The sequence below is a fragment of the Adiantum capillus-veneris genome, chromosome 1 (assembly GCF_014529385.1).
Source record: "Adiantum capillus-veneris isolate H3 chromosome 1, ASM1452938v2, whole genome shotgun sequence".
Classification (NCBI taxonomy): domain Eukaryota; kingdom Viridiplantae; phylum Streptophyta; class Polypodiopsida; order Polypodiales; family Pteridaceae; genus Adiantum; species Adiantum capillus-veneris.
Genome location: NC_140931.1, coordinates 133,741,222 through 133,755,163, shown reverse-complemented (window position 1 = coordinate 133,755,163; position 13,942 = coordinate 133,741,222). Strand labels below are relative to the sequence as shown.

General features: G+C 43.7%; 1 protein-coding gene across 2 annotated transcripts in view; it reads left to right on the top strand.

Annotated features, from left to right (window-relative positions):
* Positions 1 to 13,942, top strand: part of LOC147465601 (ABC transporter B family member 23, mitochondrial-like) — a 112,159-nt gene that overhangs the window by 46,186 nt on the left and 52,031 nt on the right. For both annotated transcript variants that reach the window (XR_015189308.1, XM_086520811.1), the window contains exons 10-12: positions 1,909 to 2,014; positions 2,087 to 2,293; positions 2,380 to 2,469. Coding sequence is in view for 1 of the 2 variants with exons in the window: in XM_086520811.1 (XP_086376937.1) it covers positions 1,909 to 2,014; positions 2,087 to 2,293; positions 2,380 to 2,469 (403 nt within the window). In the remaining variant the exon portion in view is untranslated. The remainder of the gene's footprint in view (positions 1 to 1,908; positions 2,015 to 2,086; positions 2,294 to 2,379; positions 2,470 to 13,942) is intronic.

Below are 13,942 nucleotides of genomic sequence, written 5' to 3'. Positions count from 1 at the left end.
AGAATTTGCAAGTTATGCGGAATGGAGCCGGAGACAGAATTACACTATATATGCCACTGCACAATATACTATGAGATACGGGGGCGTTTTCATTGCCTCTTTAAAGAAGGCTTTGGACCTCTAGATAGAATCATGCAATACCAAGATCAAAGATGCTGAGGCTTGTACCTACTGGAACTACATCGGCACAGGGATAATCTAATGAGAAGACAGTACCCACATTCATACCAAAGGCACCCTAATTGACAGAGCGACTGAGCTTAGGAAATCGAGACGACCACGACCAAGATGCAGAAGCACACTTCACCAGAGGAGACTACAACAAAGGATTAGAAGCATTCTAGCTAGACACCTAGAATGCTGCTAAGAAGTTTATTTAATACTTTGTATTTAGTTTTTCACATTTATTTTCACACTTTCACACTTTTCACACTTAGTACTTTTGTACTAAGGTACCCAGACATTGTAACAGATTCACCACTTTTGTATCAATTTGGTCTCATAGGTCATTCTGGCCTTTTGAAGACGTTAATATAACATTTCATTTCATTTCATTTCTCCTCTCTCACGCTTCCGCACACGTGCACTCTCACACAAAGGCTGTCTCATGATTCAAGTTCACACTTGACTCAGTCTCACATCTAGATTTTGGTATTTCACATGTCTTGACAGGTGAATTTATATGTATATTCGATGTATAATTATAGGTGTATACATGTAAAACGAAACCTGTGTTTCGCTTTCTTTGAGCTCCGAAACACACGAAACCACGAAACGTTTCATGTCACATTGGAAGGGACTGGCCGAGAGCTCGACCTCTACCTCACCTGCAGCGGGACCTTGGTGAGTGGTGGTGAGATCCTTTGCCTCTTCCAACCACCCGGGGATTCCTTTCTTCCAGTTTACGGTTCTTTGGCTTGGCAAGCATATACAGATGTCCACACGGTAGACCATTCCAGTAGCATTATGACATGGACATCAAGAGGGATCATGGATGAGTTCCTGGCAGACTTTTGGAATTGGCTCTCGGCTAGCCACCAGGCTCGTTGAACTACCGTCTTTCAGTGGCTGGTCGCACACAGAGGGACTGAAGTGGGGGTCTGGGCTTGCACATGGTGGACTCGGTTTGCCCCTTTTGTGGGCATCCGTTGGAGACCAAGGGGCACTACGGGTGGGACGACCTTATCAATGTCTGGTGCCTGATTTCTTGACAGTAGCTTGGACATAGGATAGAGACTCTAGATGGGAAGTGATTAGTAGCCTGTAGGCTAGGCTTATGGTTTGTATGGCGGGCCTGTTGCCACAGCGTTTTCGAGGGCAGACCTAAGCCTCGAGCCGTAACAGTGCGTTTGTGCCTTTTGGCTGGATCTGATACACACAAACCGTGGCCAATACGACAGGATTGAGGGTAGCTCCGACAAAGCAGAGAGACAGCACCAGGCTTCCGTACGGTTGTGGCGGCCAGGGCTTTTCTTCATGGTGGGCCAGGGTATCCAGTGGCATTATTGGCTACCTGCATGGCTCTTCCCCCATCCCATTTTGTGATCTAGCTGTCATTTATCTATAATCAATGGAAGGATCATTTTCACAGAAATAAAAAGTAAGGAGTATTTATACTGTGACTTTGCTTCGGTGTCCTTGAGCTGAGCCACTGTATTTGAGTTTTCAAACTGGCAAAGCAACAAGTAAATCCCTAATTTGAGAGCGGATTCAGTTGAGCTTGCTGTGGCAAGATGGCTGCTTTTATGCTCTTATGTAGACCATCTTATGTTTTCAAAAATTTCTTTTGATGTACGTTCTCTGTGATCATTCAGAGATAGTAATCTCAAATCTAACTTGGTGTTTGCAAAAATGTCAGAAAGCATATCTCCAACTATAAGCAAATAATATGTTGAGTCTTTTTGCCAGGACAAGGTCGTCGCTAAAGGATGGTTACGTGGAGCTCCAGAAGGATGGGCCTGGAGTGAGAATTAGGGCTCAAAACTTGCATTTTACATACAAATCGTCAAGAAAGGTGTATGTTAATCGGACACTGTTACTTAAGGTTCTTGTTGGGATGTTTTCAAGCTTGGCATTATCTGTGCAGGTGTTAAATGGGGTATCTTTGATTGCAGAGCCCGGTGAAAGTGTAGCTATTGTAGGACCTTCTGGGTCTGGGAAGTCTACAATAGTGAAGCTGTTATTACGGCTCTATGATCCAGACTCAGGAGCGTTGTTTATGGATAATCTTGATTTACGAATATTGACTCAGGCTTCTCTCCGTAGAGCAGTTGCTGTGGTACCTCAAGATACTGTAAGTTTGCACTGGGAGGGTTAAACCATCACTCCTGCTGACACATGTTTATCTGACCATATCTGATTAGGTTTTTGTTTTTTTAGGTGCTCTTTAATGACACCATCCACCATAATATAGCCTACAGTCAACCAACAGCAAGTGAAGCAGAGATTGTGGTGGCTGCTAAGCAAGCTGTGAGTGCCAGAGGAGTCTTTATATCATCTCAATATATGTGCGAAAATCTTATTTATTTACTGTTTCAATTGGCTGTCTGAAGAGTGTACGGGGTTTAATCTCTTTTTAATGGAGAACAAGGGGGCCTTGTTTTGTTTCTTCTTCTAGGTATGGCTGAGCCGTCAAGAAGAGTCTGTTAAGAGGTAAAGAAAGGGAGGAGGAAGGAGTTTGAGTTTTTCTAAAGTCATTATGATTAATTCTCTCCTTCTCTGTACTCAAATGAGAAGAAGGGTCGTCACAATGAAAGTGGACATAACATTATCACAAGAGCATTATGTGCCATTAATACTAGAGCACTATGTACTATGGTTCATGAGTTGTGTGTGACTGAACTGTTTAAGTTGGCATACCATTACTCTCAGAAGTAGACTATATTTGTGGTATCAGGACTCGAGCTCTAGTCTCCATTGTGAAGATTCTTTGCTCTATTACCATGTACATGTGGTGAATATGATGCATATGGTCATTGGGGTGAGCCATATGTTAAGCTTAGTATCTTATTGGAGACATGCACACTACAGTTTGATGATTAGCCCTCCTTCCATGGCTTTATGCAGCATGATGATATTTATTGCTACAAAAGGTGTTAGTTTACAGATCAGGGTTTACTTTATGTGGGCTGCGAATTGAAGCCTTTGGCAGGAAGGAGGAGATGCTAAATTTTAATGTCTCTTTGCTTGTCCTTTCATATGAGAGAGATCGTCATCGGTTGTACCTTGTTCTGGTCTTGTGGGCCTTTTGATATTTTAAACGACATCAGCATATCTTTCTTTCTCTTCTTAAAATAAGGGAGGAAGGCATGTTAAGTAAGTAGATTAAGGTGGATAGATTAGGCTTACATTCATGATGATGGTGAGAGCCTCATGTGCAGCCACACCTAGCACACTTAGGAGACTCAATGCACAAAGAAAGTGGGCACAAATTGGGTTGATTATTGAACTCAAGTGCTAGTACATAGTGAGCCATTATTTAGGCTTCTAGAGGGAGCTTTGAATCACATCATAGATGATGGTAGGCATCAAGATCAGCCCAATTCTCTTCTATGTCATGCATGCCTCTCCATGAGTGTGTGTGTGGGTGTGTGTATACCATGCAGAGTCAATGCAAACATCAACGAAACGTAGTAGGCAAGTCTAGTAGACAGATACATTGAATCTAGATAGGATAGAGTAAGGGGAGAGCTCCATGGTGTGGGCTTAGACACAAATCCTAACAACCCTCCCTTTTTGTGTCTAAGCACAACAAATATCAAAGGCACCTTCTAGTGGGGTCTAAGTCTCCCATCTAGATAGGTGTACAAAAAAGTGCCTCCCCTAGAGAGTAGTGGCAGTAGGGTGTAGGCCAAAAATCCTTCCCCTTGAGAATGGTGGACACCAAGGGTGTAGGGCAGGAGTTCCTTTCCTAGAGAATTGTAAGCAACTAGGGTGTAGGAGAATGTGAGTGTCTCAGAGTACATCTATGTAGCACACTACTTCACTGTCCTCTTCACTAGATTCTTCAGTAATGTTGACTTTGCCTTTATCTTTTTTCAATTTGTACAGACACCAATTAGATCCGGGATTATTCTTACCTCAAAGCACACAAGGGTTGATTTTGTAACATTTGTCGGATGTGTGGTTGGTGCAACTGCAGTGTTTGCTTCTTTTCTTTGTTTGGTTCCTTGATGTAGCAAAAAAAGCTCCTCGCGAAGTCTTCGTGTCTGGAATCTTCTTCTCGTGCTCTTGGAGCGAGTCGATGACGTCCTCCAGGTTTGGTACATTCTCCTTTTCTTTGAGCACTATGACAATCTGACCGTAGTCTGCATCTGCTACCGCCTTGAGTAGAATGGCTACTTGGTCTTCATTCTCCACCAGGCATTTTATGTATGCCAACTGGTCACATATGCTCTTCATTCTCTTGACAAGAGAAGGGAGATCTTCTCTTGGTTCCATGGGGAGACCATAAAGTTGCATTTTGAGACAGATCTTGGAGTGTTTAATTATGGCTCCACAGTGTCTCTCAAGTGTGACCCATGCATCATAGGAAGTAATGCATTCGTCTAGGTAGTGGATGTAATTATCCCCTATAGCGGTGAGAAGGATCCCTAATGCTTGCTCATCCCATGCTGTGAATTGTGCTTGAGACCGCCTAGTCTCAATCCTCCCTCGATGGCTTGACTGTGGACCATAGCTGCTTTTTCATTAGGTACCCCTTTATCCTTGCCCATAGTGTACCCCAAAGCGTGTGTAACAAGAATGATGCACTCGTAGAAGTGCGTGAGAGGAAGGTCTTACCCGACTCGGAGCAGTGTCTAGTCCTCGTGTGATTTGTGCACTAATATTGCAAGAGATTTTACAACGGAGATATAACCTTGTGGAGCCACTCTTCACACCTCTTCAAAGTATCGAGACTTTGAAGTTCAAGGATTGATCTCTTGAATTTAGGGCTTACAAATTTTGGGGGGTACTTCGAAATTTAGGAAGCACACACAAAAATTGATGGGGATATACAAGTTGATGAAAGATGTGAGCTTGAAAAGGAGTGATAGAGCTCCTTGTGTGAACGCCCTATTGTGTGTCAGTCAACAACCAAAACACTTGTGGGAACACCTTCTTTGAAAGCCCAAAATTTTGCAGAACCGTGGGAAAGATTGCTTGTTAAAACTCCTCGGAATTTTGGTTGTGTGTGTGGGAATACCTTGCTCTGCTCGCCGAATGAGACTGGAGTCGGTGGGAAAGACCGCTATAGAAGCGGTGTGAGGCTAGAGGCTGGGGCTTGTAAGTCGCAGGAACCCGTCTCGGGAGCACTGGACGGAGCCGCCGAGCGCCAACTAGATCTATCAGGGTTGCGTGCCGGTGACGGTCGGTTGGGGAAGTCGGAATGAGCCCGACTGGTCGAAGGGCGAAGTAGGGAGGCCAAAAACTTTGCGCAGTCGGTCGGTTGATTGGCTGCGGACCCGAAAGCCGTATAGGGTCCTATTGATGGAGTGCCAAGTCGCCACCTAGCTCCCCAAAAGTAAAGCAGGGTTTGACCCCACAACGTGACCAATCCAAAGATAGGACGTCCGTCGTCAAATTCTGCAAGTTGCTTGTTCGAATGGGTCGAAACTTGCAGAATTTGACCTTGTTGCATCAGGTACCGAGGGCTCAAGAGCTCAAAAAAGCTCCAAATGAGGCATGCTTGGGCTCATATTAAAGGCATGGTCAAACACCATTTTCACGCAAAATTTTTTGCAAAGAATGGGCAATAGTAAGCATAAAAAATTTAAGGGAAAATTACCAAAATACCCCTCAAATTTCAAAAATTCCCAGAATACCCTTGTATCTATTTTGGTTAGATTGTTTAAGATTTTTCAATCTTTATTCCCTTTTAATAATTGAGATCCGTTTTTGCATGCTTAGCATGTAATTTTCCACAAATTACCTCACAAAGAAGGCAATTATGTCTAAAGATAATGAAGCAATTAATCTCCAAAGCCTACATAATCAATTTAAATTCTGGATTTAGCATCTTACATTAATAAGCAATGAGTCTTCTTATGAAAAGCTACAAATTTTTTAATCTTTGGAGAAATTTAATTTCACAACCAAGGGTATTTTGGGAATTTTGGAAAATTTAAGGGGCAATTTGGGAATTTATGACAAAATATTGGGGGTGTTTTGGGAATTTTTGAAATTTGAGGGGTATTTTGGGAATTTCCACAAATTAGAGGGGTATTTTGGTAATTTTCCCAAAATTTAAAGTGCCAATTCACGATTTGTTTCTCTCTCTCTCTCTCTCTCTCTCTCTCTCACACACACACACACACACACACACACACACATGATTCAATCCAATGCTAACCATGCAAAATCCTAAATGCGATGCAAGGAGGTATGAATGGCAACCATCCGAGAGAGAGAGAGAGAGAGAGAGAGAGAGAGAGAGAGAGAGAGAGAGAGAGAGAGAGAGAGAGAGAGAGAGAGAGAAATGAAATGTTTTATTAACGTCTTCAAAAGGCCAGAGTGACCTATGAGACCAAACTGATACAAAAGTGGTGAATCTGTTACAATGTCTGAAAAGTGTGAAAGTGTGAAAATAAATGCGAAAAACTAAATACAGATAAACTTCTTACGAGCATTCTAGGTGTCTGGCTAGAATGCTTCTAATCCTTTGTTGTAGTCTCCTCCGGTGAAGTGTGCTTCTGCATCTCGGTCGTGCTCGTCTCGATTTCCTAAGCTCGATCGCCCTGTCAATGAGGGTGCCTTTGGTATGAATGTGAGTACTCCTTTGTGCTCGCTGCTGGCCTCTTGCTTCTCCTTCCATTCCTGCTTCTCTCGATCCGAAGAAATCTGTGATTTGCCTCTAAGGCTGTAGTGCTCTTTGTCTTCTCATTAGATTATAACTGTGCCGATGTAGTTCCAGTAGGTACAGGCCTAAGCACCTTTGATCTTGGTATTGCATGACTCTATCTAGAGGTCCAAAGCCTTCCTTTAAATAGGCAATGGAAACGCCCATGTATCTCATAGTATACGGTGCAATGACATATGTAATGTAATTCTGTCTCCGGCTCCATTCCGCATAACTTGCAAATTTTGCTCTCAGGTGGGATTCCCCTAAATCTGCCAAATTCAATTTCGAGCTGGTGTGAGGATGTACGAATCTGACCAATAGCACATCTCAAACCATGAGACAGGTGGGTATCCATGTAGCTCGGGCGAATCACAAAACCATCTTCAGATAGCTGTAGGAAGTTTTCTTTGTAGTCGGCCATCTTTGTGCCCAATTCTTGTGTAGGGTCTACCCATGTCCTCTTGGTGTCCAACTGTATAAGATCCTGGCGGATGATTTTATTAATCTCCGTTCGTGTGATTGCCAGTGATGGAGCCTCAAGAGAGTATTGGAAGGGGGGTAATCTTTCCATACTGAACCCGTGTCTCTGAAACCACGAGGACAGTTGCGCATACCAGCATGATGTATCTCCTTTCATTGCTAATTGTCGAGAGGATTCGAGGGCCAATCTAGTATATCGGCAATTATTTGTATCCCACAAACCATGTATAAAGGACACTGCTCTGGTAAGAGCTTCAATTTCTATCGGAGGGGCAGCTACTTCCACTCGAGTAATCGCGTGTGGTACGGAGGCCTTGGCTCTAATCATTCGGGAAATCATAGATACCAAAGGTCTCTCCATTGACTTCCAATTATCCTGATCCACAGATGGTCCCCAAATCTGGACCCCATAAAGCATAGCCGAAGCCACCATAGTATCAAAGAGCCAAAGTTTTGTTCGTGGTTCCTGAAACTGCACTTGTGAACACATCCTCTCCAACCCTCCCAAGGCCGCAGAGGCTTTGGACAATCTAGCATCCGCTGCTTTCTTAAGAGTAAACTTCGGTCCTGTAAATACCACACCAAGGTATGTGTATGCATCTGTGTACTCTACTGTATCCTGGCCATAAGCAAATGTAGGTGCCGATCTCCTAACCCACTGCCGTGTGGTGTTAAACACCATAAGTTTGATTTTACCCAAGTTTACCGACAATCCGTTGTCTTCCGCGAATTTATGTAATACATCTAACTGCCTCTGCATTCCATCTGGTGATTCTGCAATCAATACAATATCATCTGCATACAACAGCAAAGGGATCCATGACCCTGCAAGTTGAGCACCTCTGTCACCCTATCTATCAATGTAATCTGATACCTCATCTATATACATACCAAATAAAGTAGGGGACAGTGGGCATCCTTGCTTTACTCCAACAGTGGAATGAACAATGTCGGAATCCCCTTCTGGAGTATGTACATAACCAATTAGTGACCCGTATAAGGCCATGATCCCCCAGATAACCTCTTTGGGGACCCCTAACTCTTGCATTTTGCGCATCAATCTGGCCCTTGGTACTGTATCAAAAGCTTTCTGAAAATCCACAAAGCAACAATACATTCTCCTCCCGCTTGCTCTTCCTTCCTCAATAATGGCTCTGAGCGAAGAATATGATCCAAAGTGGAATAACCCCTCCTGAATCCAGCTTGTCCTGTTGCCCTTATGCCCTCATTCACTGCCCATCTACTCAATTTTTGTTCCAAAATGGATGCGTACAGTCGGGTCAATGTGTGACCCACCATAATGGTACGGTAGTTCCCGGGTATCATAGGATCCCCTGACTTGAAAATAGGTACGATAGTAGATAATTTCCAAGATTCAGGTAATCCTTCACACATGACCCGATGAAACAGACGAGCAAGGACTTCTGAAAGTAGATCCCTTGCATGGATCAGATGTTCTGCTACTAAACCCTCATGATCATATGCTCTTCTTGTTTTCATCTTATCAATGGCTTTTCCCACCATTTCCGTAGTAAAGAAAGTACTAGGAGCAGGGCATGGTTGTAGCGGATCTGGTAATGGAGGCTGTCCAGATACCGTATATAATGATGTTACATATTGACCCCAAATCTCAGGAGAAGTAATTGTCGGAGGCGATGAGTGCTCGTGAAATAAACGCCAGGCCTCATGTGAGTCCTGACTCAAGAAGAGCTGATATAAATCCTTCTCCAGCTTGGCTAAAAATGCCCTTTTCTTGCTACGTACTATACGCCGAAGAGCAATCCGAGACTGCTTATATGTGATGATCCCAAGTGTAAGTTCTTTTTGGACCTGGGTTCTCGTCTCTCTGCGTTCCTCGTCGTACCAACTGTTTTGAGTCATGTTTCCAGATCCTCTCTTCTGATCAGGCTGAGTATGTGGATATGCCTCTTGTGCTGCTCCATGTAGTATCTCTGTTAGCTGAGAAGTAATCTCCTCTACAGTATATACTGGCTCAGCTGCCCACATCCTATTATAGATCTTTTCCACATAGACTGAGTCAGTCTCTGGCGTGAAAGTATATCTTGTGTGTGTCTTCTTCCTTTGTACTTGAGAGGCATTGTATTGGAAGGAGATTGATAAGGTCAAGAGAGCATGATCCACTGCAATCCGAACCGGTCTGGGTCCCACCTTAAAGTCCTCGATGCTAGACATAAAGCTTGGTGAAGTCATGACATAATCCACTGTACTGGCCCCATACCTGTGCGGGAAGCATGTGAATCCCCTAGATAAAGGGAAATTCTCTGGACCATTAAGTATGGCCAAACCATGTGTAGTTGCCATCTCCATGAGATGTCTCCCATATTCAGTGTGTTCCTTATCCTGTGAGTTTCTAGTAAGCCCCTCCTGTGATAGATCCACTTCTATGAGCATTTCCTCGGAAGTATCATAGAATACTGCTTGAGAGTTGGCCGTTCGGGCATTAAAGTCTCCTAAGAGAACGATGTCTCCATCTCTAGAGAACTCCCATATGTCATTATTCAATATGGAGAAAGGGGATTGTCCTTTAGGTGAGGAGTAGACTGATGTGCTTGGAGGGAAGTAGCATATAGCGATATATAGAAATCTACCTGTCTCGGCTCTCATTCTCACCCACATATACCTTGCTTGTTCATCTTTCGTGATAACCTGTAGTAGTGGTTTTAGCTCCTCTTTAAATAAGACTGCTACTCCTCCTGAACCCCGGCTACCTCGTAGAGATCTCTTGTCTGGTCGACTAGCTGTTTCCCATAAATACCCCTTCACATGTGGCATAAGTTGTCCCGGTATCTGGTGTGTCTCTGAGTAGAAAACTGTCTCTATCCCTAAAGCTGTCTTCAAAGGCACCTACATCTAGCCTATATGATCCATTACAATTCCACGCCGCTATCCGGAGCGTCGCCCCATAGGTCTTGCACCGTCATGATGAGCGCTTTTCCAGAACCACTACTTTCCCTCCTCTATAAAAAGCGATTTTCCCCTTTTCTCTTGCTGCCCTGATCTCTGGCATCAACTCTTGCATGTGTGCCACTTGTGCCAATGTAAGGTCATCTCCTAGGAAAATACCGGTTTTCTTAAGAGTTGGCCTCTTCTTTAGAAATTCTTTCCTTATTTTTGTATTCGGGAAGCGGAGAATAAGTGCCCTATCCTTTACATTTCCCTTCTTATCGATTCCTTTCTTGCCCACTCTCCATGCACTTGTGTGAGTAGGCTCTGTGATACCCATGCGTTGTAGCAGTTCCTTCACTTCTTCATCTACATTCTCTTTGTCTTTGACTCTTGTGACCCGCACATGCAGAGCCCGATTCTTCCTTTTCTGCTCTTCCTCAATGGTCATATTAATAATGGTGGAGGTAGGTGTGGTCTCAGGCATCTGGGCCTTCCCTTCTTCGCATCCTCAATCCATTTCTCTGCTTCATCAACCTTTTCTTGTGTCTTAACAAGACGTTCTGCCCATGGAGATGCCGTTTTTTATTTTTGTTCATCTCCTTCCCGTAGAGCTTTCATCTGATCCTTCATGTCCTCGAGCTCCTTCCGCACCGAAGGTTGGTCGTCTCCCTTCTCCTTCGTTGCAGATTTGCAAGCCGCAAGTTCTCCTTTTAGCTCCTCGATTATTGCATCTTTTTCCCCCATGTGCTTTTCCATATTTGTTCTCCATGCTTCAAAACTTGCTACTGCCTCATCGAGTTTCTTTTGCATAACGCATCTGTTACATTTACTTCGGCCTTGATTAGGTTTGGTAATTCCGTTTTCACGATCTGAATTTCCTCATTCTGTACCCCCCGGATCTCTTTCCTTAGTTCTCTCATCATGTCTCCATACATGGAGTTCCTGTAGCTCTCAACGTTCGCGTGCATTTTCTTCCTGATGTCATCCCTCATATAGTTTAGCTCTGATTTGAGCATCACCTGGACCTTCTCCATGAGTAGCCCATCAGAGAGAGAGGTTGGAATGGCCTAGCTTAGGAGATAATGTTGAACCTACTCAAAACCACAAGACCCAAACCTAGGCCAATAGAGATAGACTAGCTTTAGGCTCTGATAAATGCACAAAGAAATGGGTACAAATTGGATTGATTATTGCTCAAGTGCTAGTACATAGTGAGCCATTATATAGGCTTCTGGAGGGAGCTTTGAATGACATCATAGATGATGGTAGGGATCAAGATCAACCCAAATCTGTTCTAGGTCGTGCATGGCTCTCCATGAGTGTGTGTACCATGTGGAGTCAATGCAAGCATCAACTAAAACTTAGTAGGCAAGTCTAGTAGACATATACATTGAATCTAGATGGGATAGAGTAAGGGAGAGCTCCATGGTGTGGGCTTAGGCACAAATCCTAAAAGGCAATAGAAGCGGGGTTTTTTTTTTTTTTTGGGGGGGGGGGGGGGGGGGGGGGTGGTGGGGATTTTGTTGTTGATGTATCAAAAGACTGGCATAATTCACAGACTTTTGTATTTCATAATGTGCAACAGAAGTGATTTATGGTGATAACACAAGATGAGTACTCAGTGCGTACTCAAGGTTTGTTTTACTTCATGAGAGGGTTTCTTTTACTTCATGAGAGAGATGTGCAATGGACTAGAGAGAGAAGAGAGAAGGATACTGTGAGCTTTAGGTTTTGTGAGTGATAGAGGGAGAAAAAGACCAACACCAGATGGGGTTCCAAACCCCTTGCTCCAAGGCCCCCTTGTCTATCGCTTGAGAGCCATTTGCTTTAGATTGATCATTGCACAAATGCCAATGGTCCTAGATGCTGAGATGCTGATGGGATCTCGCTAGTGATGCTTGAATCTACGAGGCTAAGGGCTGAAAATGCAAAACGCTAGTGGCTTTGGATCTGGATGTGCAAACTAATGAGGCTATGGGCTTGTCTTCTATGGTGAATGTCGAGGATGTTGATGATGATGGAGATGAAGGGCTGAAATCTGAAAACGCTGGTTTACTTGATGCTTGGGATGAATTTTGATGTCGCTAGGACTGATCTTTGGTAACATGGCTGAAAACGCCAGGGATATGGTGAGGTTCTGCTAGCAAAAACGCTCAATACTGATGGAAAAATGCTTGGCTTTTAGGGGTACTTAGGGCGTTTTACTGGCCATGGGGATACTGAACTGACTTGCTGAAGTGCAAGGGGTCGCCTTTATAGGTACTAATTGCTGGGTCGAGCAGTGCAAAGGCCAAAATAAGCCCACTACTTGGAAATGCTGGGCTTAATGTGACTTAACATTAAGTTACTAAAACTTATTATATGAGGTGCTTCACATGCAGCTAACTACCTAGGCCGGTACTATACTAGACTGTGGGAACACTTCCAATGTCTACACCTAGCAGACACTGGTTGTGCTCATGTGCAATCAGAGGGTATGCAACTAATCTAGAGTGCTTGGGCATGTAAGTCCTACATACAGGCTCATGAGGGTGCCATAACACTTCCTAGGCTATCCTAAAGCCTAGAAGTAGGAGTTAGCTTTTCCACATGCACATAGGATTAGATGTGCACGTCACTCGTGACATCCCCCTTTTCAAGGTGAGGTACCTGTACTGAGCTGCATGGCTTCTGTATAGTCGGCCAACAACTTCGGGGAATCTGCCCACTTTATTGTGTGGGTTTCACGATATTTAAACTTCAAAAAGGACTGTAGTCCTTGCTTCTTTGGGCTGCACCAAAAGCGATGCAACATAAATTGCTTCGGCTTCTTGTTTTCAACTTTGTTTATGATTTCTGGTTCGTCTTCTTCAAGAGTCTCCTTTGGGGGATCTCCCTGAAGCAACTTCAACCACAATTTCATAGACACATCTTTAACTTCTCGAATGACTGGAAGAGAACTATGCTTACTAAAATACTGTGGATGGAATGTAGATGAAAAATGTGACGGAGTGCCAAACCTTTTAAAGCGTTCTTACCTACGATGTGATCTAAATTTGACTTTTCTACTTGAAACTATCGACGTGGGCAATCGTGCTAATGCTTGTGCTGTGATTTTATCCTGCGAAGGAATGAGCATGCAAAACTTGTTGACATGATCAACAATGATGCAACATTGTGCATTCCTTGAATGCAGACTTTTTACCTTTTCTAAAGTGATCTCCATGCTTCTGTGCTCACCCGAGGGTGAATCATGTGCATCGTGAAACATGGATTTGCTATGAGAACTGACACACAAAGACAATGACGAAAATACAAGAGACCGTCACGGATGTGGGACCCGAAAAAATGCATATTGACTTTTCATGCTATCAAGAGATACTTCTTAAATGGGCATTGTGGACCTCGACTCGAGACCCAAGATCCGTCCTTTGTGACTGAACGTATCTGCAATTGGGTTAGCTTTCCGTGGGTGAATCATGTGCATCGTGAAACATGGATTTGCTATGAGAATTGACACACAAACATGGTGATGAAAATACAAGAGACCGTCACGGATGAGGGACCCGAAAAATGCATACTGACTTTTCATGCTATCAAGAGATACTTCTTAAATGGGCATTGTGGACCTCGACTCTGGAGCCAAGATCCATACTTCATGACTGAACGTATCTGCAATTGGGTTAGCTTTACTAAGAACATAATCAATCAAGCCATCAATTTTCTCAAAAGTCTGGGACCATCTAGCTTGAGGGT